Genomic DNA, 15,652 nt, shown 5'->3' with positions numbered 1-15,652 from the left:
AAGTTAAAACATTTTCAGTGGGGAGTAAACATAAACATGACAAAGGGAGTCTTTGATTCTTGTTCTTGTTCTTGTTTCTTGATTCCTTGAGTCTTGATTCTTGTTGTGCCATTATTATGGCACAAATCATTATAGTTAGCCATCTTCATTCCCATTTTGGGAGAAAGGTGGGATATAAATCCAATAAATAAATAAATAAATAAATAAATAAATAAATAAATAAATAGTTGAGTCTATAAGATTTTTTATTTGAGTAAACAACTATAAAAACATTTCCCAAAATTACAGTGAATGCACTCATTTTTATGTAGTTTTACACTGGTGAAATGTTTCTGTAAATAAAATAGTCTTAGGAACTTAAATGTCTTTTTGCTTCCCTCTGGAATATGATTGGAATGCTGATGGAGGAAAATTTGGTAGGGATGACTGTCAGAAGAAGGAGCTGGAGGGGGACAGTGAGAAGGACTGTTAATTTGTTTCTAGTTTTCTGATGTTTGCATTCCATTCTTTTAAAACAATTTCCCTGTTGCATTAGCATGTCACATTCTGAGAAGCTCATACTAAAACTGGAAGGCTTGGAGAAAGTCAGAACTTCATATTAGAGAGCTGAAATGTCATGGACAGCCATAATCTCTCTCTTGATGCCTATATTTACAGTCAGTATGCATTTTCAAACATCTTCAAAACCTGGAAGCTATCTTTAGTTCTGCCCACCTGCACCTTGGCTGTGCTTCAGTTAAGCAGTTGTTCCTAGTTGTCCTCTATTCTGATTAGTTCTAAATTCTGCAAAAAGCTATTAGGAAGTGAAAACTCAGGTACTGGATTGCCTGCCTGCATCTTTAGCTTTAAACTATCTCTGGGTGATTTGTGCACTTCCACAGAGTCAAACCTTGTTTACTTGATTTTGTCTGTGGTCCTTTCCCAATTACTTTCCCAGCATGTTGTGACAGCTATGGTTTTCTTCAGCTGCAGAGTGAGGCAGCTTTTTGCATACCAAAGTCCTGTTTAGAATTTCTGCTTTTCGGATGCCACCCTCAGTGTTCCCAAAGGGTCAGGGTAGTGTGTTAAAAAAAAAACCTAATCTGGATTGGATAGCATCAGTCTTTTCAAGAATTAGCAGCTTCAGTAGGAATCAATGCTTTTACATTTTAGGAGTACAGGTCACACAAAAACACCGAGCCATATGGTCACCAGCTATTCTGTCTGAGGGATTTTGAGTTGTAGTCCAGAAGAGTAACTTTTTGAAATTGGGGTAATAATTTATTTGAAACTCTAGCTGCCACTTGTTAAAAGGATCATAAGAATGCATAAGAGCCAGTGTGGCATAGTGGTTTGAGTGCTGGACTGCAACTTTGGAGATCAGGGTTCAAGTCCCTGCTTGGCCATGTAATCCAATGGGTGGCCTTGGGCAAGTCACATGCACTCAGCCTCAGGAGAAGGCAATGGCAAACCACCTCTGAACAAATCCTGCCTAGAAAACCCCAACATTGGTTTGCTTTAGGGTCACCATAAGTCGGAAATGACTTGAAGGCACACAACTACAAAAACAAGAATGTACAGTGGTCCCTTCCCTTATGCAGGGGATCTGTTCCATATTCGCTCACATAAGGGGAATTCCGCGTATGCTTGCGCCCCATTGAAAACAATGGGGCATGTGCTTGCGGTGCTGCACCATGGGGGGCGCCATATGGTTTATTGACTTACGGCTTCAGCGTAAGCTTGAAGCCGCATATAGTGCACCTGCATATGGCACGGGTGCACTGTACTAGTACTTTAAAGTCTTTGATGTCTGTGGCCCTAGAACATGCCAAAAATTCTGATTTCTGAGGGGCTTTCCAGAATGCTATTAGACTTATGAAAAGTCCACATGTCCTGCACAGCTTATATTTTGTTTAAAGAAAAAAGAAAAGGAGGTCACTCTGTGGTGCCATGCAGTGTTGGCCCGCCCTGCAGTGAGCAATGGAATAATCTCATTCTCATTTTAGGATTAAAGGGACCATCCCAGAGGCTCATTATTCCAGTCCCCAAAATAATGTTTGGCCATTGTTACCACAGTAAAGATTTAGTTACAGGTAGCCTGTTGTATTGTAAAGCCTCAGCCTGGAGATAACATGCTGACACATTGAGATATTTTGGAAAGCAGACTCGGAAATTATGTGTTACAGTTTAACACATTTCCTCTAAGCTCTGGGGGTGCACAGGCCACCCTCCAGCCCTCTGGTACAGAGTCTGATCTTAGACACATGGCGTATATCTGTAAGGAGATCAACAATTTCCTGTTTGAGTTATTTGTTGGTTTACTAGATAAGATAAACAGCTTGGCTGTTATACTTGGCCTGTAGCTCTTGCCTATTTCTGTTTTTATGCTAATCTCTCCCCCCTCCCCCCCCAAAAAAAACATTTTGGCCTGTTACAGACGGGCCTTTAAGTACGGACTCGGTCTGTACTAGGGTTAAAAAGGAGCGTCACTTCCGGATGCCCCTAACCCTAGTACGGACTGAGTCCGTACAAAATGGCGGCGCCCCTTCCACATGGGGGCCGCCATGACGACATCACGACCGTGCCGCCTCTATACGGGACGGCGCGGACGTGACGTCGTCGCTCCGCGTCAGGGCGCTTAGTGCGCCCTTTCCACGGAGCAGGAAGGAGCTCCATTTCAGAGCTCCTTCCTGGTTTGCGTCGCTGGGCACAGCCTTTAGATGGCTGCGCCCAGCGACGCAAGGGATAAAGGGGCCAAGCGGCCCCTTTCTCCTCCTCCCCGCCGCCGCGGGGTGTCCTTGGGCCTTGAAGCCCGAAGGACATCACTTTCCAGGCTGCGGGGAAGCGGCCTTTTGCTGCTTCCCCGCAGCCTGGAAAGCAGTGGATCGGGGCCTCAGAGGCTGCCGGTCTGGCAGCTTGAGGCCCTGATACACCGGGAAAAGCAGCGCCTACAGGCCGCCTCAAAGGGGCGGTCTGTAACGCACCTTTATCTTCACTTTGATGCTCTCCTTTAATGCTTTTGCAGGATGAGTTATCAAAGTCTGGATTATTCTCTCAGTTATGATGCTAATGGTGTAGATCTATTCCTCCTAAAGGTGCTAGACAACCCTTTGGAGTCTGTCCATTATCAGGACACAACACTGTCCTAAATTTATTGAATCATTTGCTGAATAATATGTCAACACTTGTGTAAATGCCATTGACTCAGTTGATCTGTCTGCTATAGTTGGGAACAGCAAGCATTGGCTTATCTTTGACACTTGTAACCAAGTTTAAATTATTAAATGAGGTTTGAAGAAATACAGGTTCAGTCTCCCATATCTGAAATACTTGGGACCAAAAGTGTTTTGGGTTTCATCCCCCCCCCCCCCCCCCCCGGATTTTGGAATACTTGCACATACATAAATGAGATATCTTCTAATGGGATTCAAGTCTAAACATGAAATCATTTATGTTTTACATACACCTTATACACATTGCCTGAAGGTAATTTTATACATAATATTTTTAATAAATTTTGCATGAACAAAATTTGTATACAGTGATCCATAAGAAAGCAAAAGTGTCACTATCTCAGCTACCCATGTGGACAATTTTGGATTGTGTAATATTTCAATTTTTGGGACTCTTTATAAAGGATACTCAGCCTGTAACAGATAAATATCTTTATTGTGCAAAGCAGGCAAGAAAAACTGAGCTAATAGTGTTAAATAATTAACAGCCGTATAAGGTGAGAGGAATGAAGCTAATGAATAAGGGAGAACAAGTATATTTAGAATAGGCTTGGAAAGATGTAGAGTCACAGAGGTGAACTAAAACAGGAAACCTGCCCCAGAAAAACAGCCTCTTCAAAGGAAAAAGTTTTGTAGCAGTGCTTGAATATCAAGACATAGAGAAGCATGGTGCAAGATAAAGAAATTTATTATGATAAAGAAGAAAAATGACTTGGAAACATAGTTTAAACAGGAAAAGTACTATTTTTTTCTCTGAATGTTTGTGTTACTTCCCTGTGTTTCTAAGAATATTTCCTATATTTTTACATGAGGTGACTTTAAGAGTTGCTTAGCAGGGTTATATTAAGAAAGCAGTTATGTGCCTTTGCAGAACAGCATATTTGTTATGTTTTTACTGTGACAGTGCTGCTAGATATTTTAAGGTAAAACCAAACCCTTGTTTATTTAACATATATACTGAAATGGAAAACATGTATATTGAACTGTTTACACACTGAATACACAAACATACACACACGAGATTCAAAAAACACTGGAAAGAATACAAACACCATAAATAATTTCTCTCACTTGAGTTTTCACATTGGGATAGCAAACTCCAGAAATCAGAGGAACACTGACAACACCCTGCTTGCACCTACTGGTAGTTCTTGTAAGATAGTTCCTGGAAGATCGAACATATCATTCACAATAGTTTTCTAGTTATCTACTTTTCCAATTCTTCTTTTCTAGATCTCACTCTTTTTACAACTACTATATATCTATTTGTTTCAAAAAATATCTTGCCAAAAATGAGTGACTTGTTTTGGTGGTCCAGTTGTTTCCATTTTTGCATTTTCGTGCTGAATAAATGAATGCCATATTGTTCAATATTTATCACTATCCAAGAACATGAAACATATTACATTCTGTCATAAAACTCTCAAATCTTTTCTCTAAATAATATGACTGGGTTTTTTACTGTAATGAAGTATGGTATAATCTAAACCCAAAATGGTAAAAATTGCAATACTTATTTTCTGTAAAATAAAGGTTCTGTTTAAAAAATAGCTGAAGGGTGCTTAATAGATGAAAGCTTTTCTTGTTACAAAAATCTGGAATATCTTTGCCAGGAATATCACACTACAATAATTGTGGTATAGATTTTCTAAGTGAGAATCATTTAAACTTGTTCTCATCCTACTGCCAAAGCATGCTAGAAGGTGCTTTTTTTAAAGTTACTCCATATTTTTCTATTATCTGAATCAAAATTTGATCCCATGACTAAAACACAAGAACATCTTTCAATTTTTAACCATATGTTTTTACATTGTATTGTAGGAAAAGCCACTGAGCAAATCTCTTCAACGTGGAGAAGATCCCCAATTTGATCAAGTAAGTTACATTGAAAACAGATGACAAGTGACAAATGAATTATATCCAAGACTAACGTAAAGACTGTGCCGTCTTATAATATGTGTTCTGCATCTGTGAACTATCAATGAATCTATATGGTATTGTTGGTAACTTTGCTTTTGTGAACAAGAACTTGAACAGGGTACCCATTAGAAGAACTCCAGTAGCTATTATGCAAATCACAGAACTCCATAGCATGTTGCCATAACAGTTAAAGTGGAACCATAGTACCATAGTTGTGTAGTGTGAAAGGTCCCTAAAAAATTATATACAGTTACTTCTCCTAACTTGTGGATCTGAGATCCGCGACCTCAAAAATACTTGGAAGGACGATCTTCGCTATTTCCAGTGGGGCGCGCACCCCATTCAAGCCTATGGGGCTTGAATATGCTCAAGTCTCCGTTTTTACGAGGGAGGGTTGGGAACGGATCTTCTGCGAAAACGGAGGGCCAACTGTATATTGAGCAGCATGTGGCAACATCCTAGAGAATTCTAGGACTTGTCACTATGATACATTACCGACCCCTGGCTAAGAAGTCTAAATAACCCTTCCTAAAATGCAAATCCCAGGATTCCATATGTTGCCATGACAGTTAAAGCGGAATCATAGCCCCACAATGTAGTGTGGGACATAAAAGAGGTTTGAGAAACTTTTCTTAGCCCAGCATGCATGTTGTTTACTAGCTCATTTCTGTAGTTGATAGGCAGGTGTTTTGTCCTTCTATAGAGAATCAGGAGGAATATTACCTCCTTCTAGAGAAAATGACTCAAAACCTTAAGAAGGTCTTGAATTAGGAAAAAATGAATTGGACAATATACTATTAAAGGAAAAGCGGAAATTGACATCTAAACTATATAAAATCTTATTGCAAAGAAAGGTCGAGGAAGATGTGATAAAAGACTCAATGATTCAATGGGCCAGAGACATTGGTAGAACAATTGACTTGTAAAGTTGGCAAAACGCCAGGAAAAAACACTGATATTTACACATTGCCAGGGACTCCATGAAAACTATAAGAAAATGGAGTTTAGGTGGCACCTTACTCCGGTTAAGATTGCAAAAATTCATAAGGGAAAAACAATCTCTGTTGGAAATGCTTAAAAGCAAAGGGTACATGGTTCCACGTCTGGTGGGAATGTCCCAAGATAAAAACATTTTGGAGTCAAATCCATCAGACAATAACTGAGATTATTGGAATGAAATTTGAAAAGCTGCCTGAGATTTATCTTTTAAATATGATAAATAAGCTCCCAAAACAAATAGAGACCCTACACTGGCGTAAAATTCTTTACATGATAACTGCAGGAAGTTTGCTTCTCGCACAATATTTGAAACTAGACACAATTCCAACTCTAGATGAGTGGCTATTACAATTGCACGACATGATGCAGATGATCAACTGACAAGTATCCATGGAAAAGGGGAAGAAGAAACTGAAAAAGAATGGGAGAGGGTAAAGGCATATTGTGGTAAACGATGGAAATAATTTATATTTGCATACAGTTAAGAATAAATATTTAAAAGCAAATCTAGACTGATATGAAAAATAATAGGGACAAGTAAATTATTAGAGCAAATGTTATACTGAAGTTATTAATTGATAAATCACATTTATAGAGCAACTATACAACATAACAAGGATAAGCATACAAGATGAATGCAATACGAAGGAAGTAATTTTTATTTTATTTTATTTTTGGATTATGCCGACAACATGAATAGTGATCTAAGGAAGGTTTGGAAAATTCTGACTATCTTAGCTAATTTAAGCTGCTGGGATAAACTGCAAAAATCTATATAAATGTGCAAATGAAGATATTAACGCAATATTGCATTAATTATTGTTCTTTTTTAAATGCAATAAAATTTATTTTAAAAAAAAGAAAATGACACCTACGTTGGTCATAGAATCTACAGCTTCACAGGCATAGGCCCTGTCTTTGTAAATTGTGCGCTCAGACATGGTGGAAGTGTTCAATTAGTCAGCCTGTGTATTGTAATCCAAAATATAGTGTAGACTGGCTATTCTTGCTTTGAATGTGTAAGCTTACTCTCAGCTTTTCTCAAAACTGAATAAAATACTACTTTGATTTCAGCCATTAGAATCCATTCTAACAGAAGTGTCATTCCAGTATATCCCTATGCATCTCTGAAAAATCACAAATCATGTTTCAAATACACAGATAGTGGTTTTGTGCATGAGTTGAACTGACATTTATTAAATTCTCTTGACTCCTCTTTCCCCTGTTTTCCATTTTATGGTTTGATTTATTTTTACTTCCCTTCCTTTTACCTCAAAAGCCCAATGGCATTTAGACATCTCACTATTATTAAAGCAATGTATGAACACAGGTTTCAGTGTAAAACAGATCCACAAATGAACCTAGGATGTGTTTGGCAGCACTGAGAACTTTATTCAGTAGTAGTGGTAGTAGTAGTAACAAATAAATGCATAAATAAATAAATAACAGTAAATAATAATATGCCTGATAGAATTCAAGCATGTAGGCAGGACAAGAACTTGTCAAAAGAAATCTAATGGTACATTTACTTTTGTTCTGAATTTAGTTTAATTTTAGCTTAGTTTAGTTTAGCATAAGTACTGAATTTAATTTTAAGATAGACAGTAATTTGTTCAGAGCTTTGTGGGAGATATCTCTGGTACATTCAGTCTGATGTAGTGCATTCATCTTTCTTCTGTCCAGAGGCTATGCAGTGGGTACACGTCAGCAATTAGTCTCTCCCAGATCTTTTTTCAGGAGCCCATAGGTTTCAGGTAGCCCTTTCCGGTGCATCTTTCCATTACATCAAAGTTGTGACCTTCCAGTTCATGCTGCATTTTCAAAACTATCACTTCTACACCAGGCCTACATTGTGTGGCTGCCTCCTCTGAGGCTGTGGCCTGTGGCACAGGCTAATCCCTGTGATTTGATCTGTCTTTCAGGGGTTAGAATAATTATTCCAGGCAGATTTCTGTTACTTGTAGAAGATCAACTAGTGCAGTACTACTCAAAGTGGTGATCTGTGGACCCGTGCCAGTACCCAAGCCATTGGCTGCAGTTCCCTGGCAAGTTTTCAGGATAGAAAGAAACAGTTGTAGCCAATGGATACAAATATGGTACTGGTTCCTGATACAATGAGGAGGGGGTATCTGGTCACCCACATCAGATAGTTTGAGATGCACTAGTCTGCTGGAGTTCGACCCATCAAAATAGAAATGGTCTTGGATCCTGCGAAGCGCTGGTAGACCTAGTTGTCAAGAAGTATCAAGAAAATGACCGTACTGCTCTCTACTCTTCGTAAGCAGCCCCAAATATTTTCTGAGGACCCAAAGATTGTCCCCAACAGAGTAGGCTGTTATATGTTGGAATGCAGGATCACCAAAATTCAGGAGAGTTCCCAACACTTGGGGAAGTGGGACAGGAAAATCAGAATGCTCAGTGCCTTCTACTGACACTCCAAATCCAAGTCATAACTTTCTTTCTTTCTTTCTTTCTTTCTTTCTTTCTTTCTTTCTTTCTGCTGCATGAGTTCCATGAATCATGAATCCTGTTGTATTTTCTGTCTTCCATTATATTCTATAATTTTATTGTATTTTTATGCAATTTTATTCCTTTTAATTGTTGTTAGTGTCTGGGTTGTGTCGAAACACTAAATAAATAAATTTTCCTTGTTACATTTGTATGTGTGCCCTCAAGTCGCCTGTTGACTTATAGCAAACACAGAATCATAGAATCATAGAGTTGGAAGATACCGCACGGGCCATCCAGTCCAACCCCCTGCCATGCAAATCAAAGCATCCCCAGCAGATGGCCATCTAGCCTCTGCTTAAAGACCTCCAAGGAAGGAGACTCCACTACACTCCGAGGGAGTGTGTTCCACTGTCGAACAGTTCTTCCTAATGTTGAGGTGGAATCTCTTTTCCTGTAGCTTGCATCCATTGTTCCGGGTCCTGTTCTCTGGAGCAGCAGAAAACAAGCTTGCTCCCTCCTCAATATGACATCCTTTCAAATATTTAAACAGGGCCATCATATCACCTCTTAACCTTCTCTTCTCCAGGCTAAACATCCCCAGCTCCCTGAGTCGTTCCTCATAGGGCATGGTTTCCAGACCTTTCACCATTTTAGTCGCCCACCTCTGGACACGCTCTAGTTTCTCAATGTCCTTTTTGAATTGTGGTGCCCAGAACCGGACACAATATTCCAGGTGGGGCCTGACCAGAGCAGAATATAGTGGCACTTTTACTTCTCTTGATCTAGACACTATACTTTGATTGATGCAGCCTAAAATTGCATTGGCCTTTTTAGCTGCCGCATCGCACTGTTGACTCATGTTCAACTTGTGGTCTACTTGGACTCCCAGATCCCTTTCACATGTAGTTTCATTCAGCCAGTTGTCCCCCATCCTATATCTGTGCTTTTTATTTTTCTGCCCTAAGTGCAATACCTTACATTTCTCCGTGTTGAATTTCATTTTGTTAGCTTTGGCCCAGCTTTCTAGTCTATTCAGGTCATTTTGAATTTTGATCCTGTCCTCTGGAGTATTAGCTATTCCTCCTAATTTGGTGTCATCTGCAAATCTGATAAGTATGCTCCCAATTCTGCCATCCAGGTCATTGATAAAGATATTGAATAGCACTGGGCCCAGGACAGAGCCCTGTGGGACCCCACTGGTCACTTCTCTCCAGGATGAAGAAGTGCCATTGTTGAGCACCCTTTGGGTTCGGCCGGAGATCCGCCATATCTACATTCTTACAGCCTTCAAAAACACTTTTAAAATGGATCTCTTCCGGCAGGCCTTCCCAGCCTAGCTAATAAATTTTAGCTTCTTCCCTTTGTGTATGTTTATGAATATGATCTCAGTTCTGTGATGTATATCTCTCTGCTCGCCAAATTGTTTTTAATTTTAACCTAATGCTGTATAGCATTTTATTGCTTTTAAACTTTGATTGTTTAATTGTAGTTTTAATATTGGGGAGGGGGTTGGGAAAGGATCAAATAGTATTTTATTGTATTATTAATGCATTTTTACTGTTGTAACCCACCCAGATTCCTGGTGATTGGTGTAGGTGTTTCCCTAAGTGTACCAAGAAATTTTTTAAAAATACCAAAACAAAACTAAAGCAATACTAAGAGTAAAAGGAAATAAACAAGTAGGAATTGAAAGTAAAGAAAATTATGTCTTAGATATATTTGTTGGAATAATTTTCTAGTAGCCTAGTTCAAACTTTCACTAATCATTCCTATGTCTTTATGATAGAATATCATCTGATGAGCCAACTCTGTATCATAAACTGCTGCATACATTTTTAACTTCTTCCATCTGTGCTATGACATCATATTGATTTACATTATCCATGCCCAAGTGTTAATCATCCCATTATTCTTGACATAAAATGATAGCTATTCTATAGTATAGAAGAGTCTGTGCTCTCAGGAGAAACTGACATAGTAGTACAAATTATTAACAGGTAATAGTGGGTAAGGAAGTATGGCATGGGAGGAGATGGAAAGCCTTATTTTCTTTTACCACTGTACTTCCTTTCCTGTGAAAATCAGATGCCCATCTTTTACTTTATGTGTGAATGGGAAAGACAGAGAAAGAAAAGAAAGAAAGCAGAAAGAAAGTAGCTGACCAGGGCCTAATTTGGCCCCAAGGCCCACTTTTTTCACAGGAACAATCAATCTACAGAAAGATCATTTTGATAGTCATATTAAATAGCTGGTTTAGTGCTCACACACAGATGCCACAAGTTACATAACTTCTTAAATGTCAAGGGTCCAGTGGGGAATGTGGTTTGTGTATGAGGAAGCATCCTTAACACAACAATGAGTAAAGAAGCCTTTGTGCACATGGAGGAGCCATGAGCACACTAGAGCAGGGATTGTTCTTCATAAAGAAGTTTTAAAATAGGAGGCTGTAGTGTTTTTAACTAAGTTAAACTGTTTTTGAAATGGCTTTTCATTATTTTAATTGCATGTTTTAAACTGTTTATAATACTGTTAATATTTTGATTCTGTTTTGATGTTCACCTTTTGTAAGGAGTAAAGAGTAATAAGGAAATTTATTTAAAGAAAATTTATTTACAGAAGATATCATTTACAAAATTTAAGAATCACATTAGATTAAAACAGTATAAAACAGTATAAAACACTAAACACTAAACCAGCTATTACAGTATAAAAATATGGTATAAATTCTATTTTGATGTTCACCTTTTGTATGTTTTAACTATAATGCATTTGTTTTAATTTGTAAGCTGCCTTGAGTCCCTGTGTAGGGGGGAAAGGGGGGCTATAAATGAAGTGAGCAAACATCAACAACAATCACACAAAAATGGAAAAATGGGAGCAACAGGGGCAGCCACATTTATTTATTTGTGCTCCATTTGTGATATGGGAAGTGCTCTAATTGGGATGTGGTCTAATTTTTACAGGGAAGATGTGTGTGTAAGTATTTGTAGTAGTTATTATGGACTACAGCCTCCATAATTCCCCCTGCCAGATGTGGGATTCTAAGAGCAATAGTGTGAAAAGTAATTTTAAGTTGTGTTATACTCTGACACTCCCACCCGCCCCAATATTGGAAGTAAACTGACCTGGGAAGAAAGTGTCTAGGGGGTTATCTGCATGGACCAAAAGGCCTGGGTTCCCCCTAGCCTTGTGTTGTTCTGTTTGGGTGAGCCAGGCCAAAACCGGAGGCAGGATTGGACACTGGACATGGATGCAGCCAGACTGGATGTGGATGCATTGGATCTGGCCCGATCTCAGGGCAAAAATACCTTAGTGCAGGTCACATTGACCCACAGTTTGCTGCAGAATTTCATGGAAACTCTGCAGCAAACCATGGCTGACCAGACAGCCCTGCTTACCCCTTACTTCATTCTGTTGTTGCTGCGCCTGAATAGACCCGTATCTGATGTGTAAATGATATTGCAGCCAGGCACCCCGTTTCAACATCAGATGCAGTAATGTGGGTCTACTCACATGCAGCAACAACGGCTGGAGATAAGGGGCATACAGCAGTACTGGATCTGTGGTGCAGGAATGAGCAGGCCTATAAACATCTGCCCATCCCTGCACCAGCCTGGGACTGATCCAAGTTGAGCCCTGGGGCAGAAAAACACAGGCTTTGCCCATACGTTTCTGGCCCTTCTGCACAGCCTCTAAGGCATTTGACTGCATGGAGGTGAGGTGCCCTTCCACCCCATTTTACATGAATACTAGATGCCAACCACCATACCTCCACCATAATATGTGAATGGTGCAAATGTGTGAGTAAACAATAATGGCTGGTATTTTCATGTCTAGTTCTTTTGGTATGCAGATGTGTTTATTGATTATTTCCATTTTGACTGTTTAATTTCTATTTTGACTGTTTAATTGGCCACTTTTTAGCATTATGAATATTAAATAGAGAAGCTTCAGGCATAGTTTACTTGTTTTTTGCAAGTTCTGCCAAAATAGCTATAAAGAATGCATATGTATAGACCCCTTTAAATGCCCTATGAGCAGGGTGTTTAAACAGCTCAGTGCTTGTGTGGACCTGGTATCTTCAGGCTGTATGCTATGAAATTCATTTTGGATGGAAGAACATGATCATTTTTGTGCAACAAGGACACATTTGTACATCTGCACACTCCCCTCCAGCAGCAATACAGAGCTAGAATTCATCTCACCACTGGCTTTGATTCCAATAAATGGAGGAGTTGAGTAACCAGCTTGCTGACTAGACTTTCCTCCCTTCCTGTATTCTGAGAGCCAGTCTCTACAAATTCCACCCTTCCTTCCTGCCATACAAGACCAATGACAGAAAGATTTAAAAAGCTAAAGACACCCTGTGTAAATATAACAGAGGACATAAAGCCTATGTGTATTTAGTTTGCATTACCTTTGGCACACTACTCAGTAATTTGGGAATCAGTAGGTGGAGTGGCATGTGCTGGCCTCTTCCCAGTGAGTTACACATACCTTGCTTAGCAAACTCATCCTGAGAGGCGTACAGCTGCCTTGATGAAGAATAGTGTGCAAAGTGAAGGCTAAATAAATCTATAACAAAATCTTCCTGGTAGAATACCAGTGGGATTGCATTGCCAGTGAAAAGGTGCAGTTGTTGTTGTGTGCCTCCAAGTCATTTCTCATTTATGGCAAACCCTTAGACAACCCTATCACAAGGTTTTCTTAGCAGAATTTATGCCTGTGCCTTCCTCTGATGGAGAAACAGTGTGACTTGCCCAAGGTCACCCAGTAGGTTTTCATGGCTAAGTGGGGATTCATACTCTGGTCTCCCAGTGTCCTAGTCCAATACACAAACCATTACACAATTCCTAAAAGGTGCAGTATTGATGGGTAAACAAATGCTCAGAAGTCAATTTTGTTGCTACCACTTTTTAAAAACATATACACTTGTCATCCTTTATCACATTCAAGTAGCACAGACCTTCACAAGAATAAATGTACACAAAAAACAGTCACCAGGCAACCTGCATTGCTTGGCTGCAAGCTCTCTTTAAAGTAGTTTAGAGAGAAATGGAGTGTTTATATAGTCTCATAGCAAGAGAATGTGTTGGGGACAGAGTCCCATGGCAGAAAGGAAATTCCAGAACCCAGTCCCTAACTAGTTCCATATGTCTGGAGGAAGAAACCTTGCAGCAGAAGTAGGTAAATACCTGGGGTCCAGAGATCCACATACTCCACACCATCCTCACATACACACATCCATACAGATTCTACTCAGATTGACCTCATGTTGGGACACTTTTATCATATCTTTGCCCACTTGGTGATGTATTATTATTATTATTACTATTATTATTATTATTATTATTATTATACCACTATTCCTTGGAGATCATAGTGGTGTACAGAAAATATAAAAACAGTGTAAAACAACAAAGCCCCTCCAACCCCCCAATTATACAATATAAGACCAGGAGGGACCTTTTTTAAAAGAAACTGCGTGTCACCTCTGGTTTTGCAGAATACAAAAGATCCATAATTGAATCTCCAAGTGTTCCTTCCTTCCTGAAAGAAAGGCATATCTCTAAATTTCTCTTCATGGGATAAACACATTTTCATAGATAGTTATTGTGTACTTGCAAGTCATTTCTAACTTTTGGCGACCCTGAGGAAAACTTATCATGGAGTTTTCTTGACAAGATTTGTTCAGATGGGAATTTGCCTTTGTCTTCCTTTAAGGGAAATCACATGATGCAGATTAAATAAGAAATCACAGTAAAAATACATAGTAATATGGTGATTTGTTTGTTTGGGGAAGAGGCATCAATTCTTTTGAATGGGAAAAAGCAGGCAGACTAATCTCGTTTTTTCTGTGTCTTGTTTACTTTGTCCTTATACAGCTAAGAAGGGAAAGTGGGTTACAGTAAACAAAAGTACAGTGTGCCTGCACCATACGTGACTTCAAGTTTACTCTGAAGCCGTGCGGCAATTGGGCAAATGGCACTTGCACCACGAGCACGTGCCCCATTGTTTCCAATGGGACGCGAGCATGCATGGAATTCTCCTTACGTGGGGGATCCGGAACGGATCTCTCGTGTAGGGGTAGGGCCCACTGTAATGGGAAAAGATGTGTTGTTGCCAGGTACAGTCAAAACCTGCCTTTTAATTGTAGCCAGTTGAATAATCACTCCATACCCTGCTATGTGTGTGCTGTGTGCCTTCAAGTCATTTCTGACTTACAGAAACACTAAGGCAAATCTATCATGGGGTTCTCTTGGCAAGATTTGCTTAGAGGGGGTTTGCCATGGCTGTCCCCTGAGAGCATGTGACTTGCCCAGTGGGTTTCATGACCAAGCTGGGAATCGAACCCTGGTTTTCAGAATCATGATCTGACACTCAGACGGCTACTCCACAATGGGACATACCCTGCTATAGCTGAACTTAAATAAATAATTAATAAATGTGTATTTTCCTTTGTTTTCTTGGTTTATTTTCCCTCTCCTAATGCCTTTGTCCCTTCTGTGTGGATTGTTAAAATTGTATTTTATTATCTTTATTAAATAATATTATACATACTGTATTTTATAAATTATTGTGTAAATGCATGTTCTGTTCTGCAGTAGAAATTTGCAAGGCATTTAAAATAAGGATGTGGTTTTTTTGCATGGTGTAAATAATCTTTTATAAATAATTATGGTTGTTTTAATAAAGATGTTGCTACTAGATGACATGTGGATAGGAAGAGGCAGATCATGGACTGGAGGCATTGCAACTGAATTATACTTTAGAATTTGGAGTTATGTTTTCTTTTATAGATTATCTTGAGAGAGCTTTGACATGTGCATCATATTATTATTATTATTATTAACCTTTATTTATAAAGCGCTGTAAATTTACACAGCGCTGTACATACAATCTTTTTAATTAGACGGTTCCCTGCCCTCAGGCTTACAATCTAAAAAGACATGACATAAAAGGAGAAGGGAAAGGTGGTGGGGCTAGTAGGCTAATACATATAAAGTACATAGCAATACAGGAAATGGTTCAATAAAACAGGCATCAAAAGAACATCAAATAGCAAGTGA

General features: G+C 39.2%; 1 protein-coding gene across 6 annotated transcripts in view; it reads left to right on the top strand.

Annotated features, from left to right (window-relative positions):
- Positions 1–15,652, top strand: part of FRY (FRY microtubule binding protein) — a 279,770-nt gene that overhangs the window by 128,137 nt on the left and 135,981 nt on the right. For all 6 annotated transcript variants that reach the window (XM_089512531.1, XM_089512527.1, XM_089512529.1 and 3 more), the window contains one exon: positions 5,034–5,087. In XM_089512531.1, the coding sequence (XP_089368657.1) occupies positions 5,034–5,087 (54 nt within the window). The remainder of the gene's footprint in view (positions 1–5,033; positions 5,088–15,652) is intronic.

Source organism: Sceloporus occidentalis, unplaced genomic scaffold (assembly GCF_023333645.1).
Source record: "Sceloporus occidentalis isolate IW3139 unplaced genomic scaffold, rSceOcc1.0.p SCAF_2, whole genome shotgun sequence".
In the NCBI taxonomy this organism is placed as follows: domain Eukaryota; kingdom Metazoa; phylum Chordata; class Lepidosauria; order Squamata; family Phrynosomatidae; genus Sceloporus; species Sceloporus occidentalis.
Note: the sequence above shows the minus strand (reverse complement) of the source record. Positions and strands in the feature narration are given on the sequence as shown.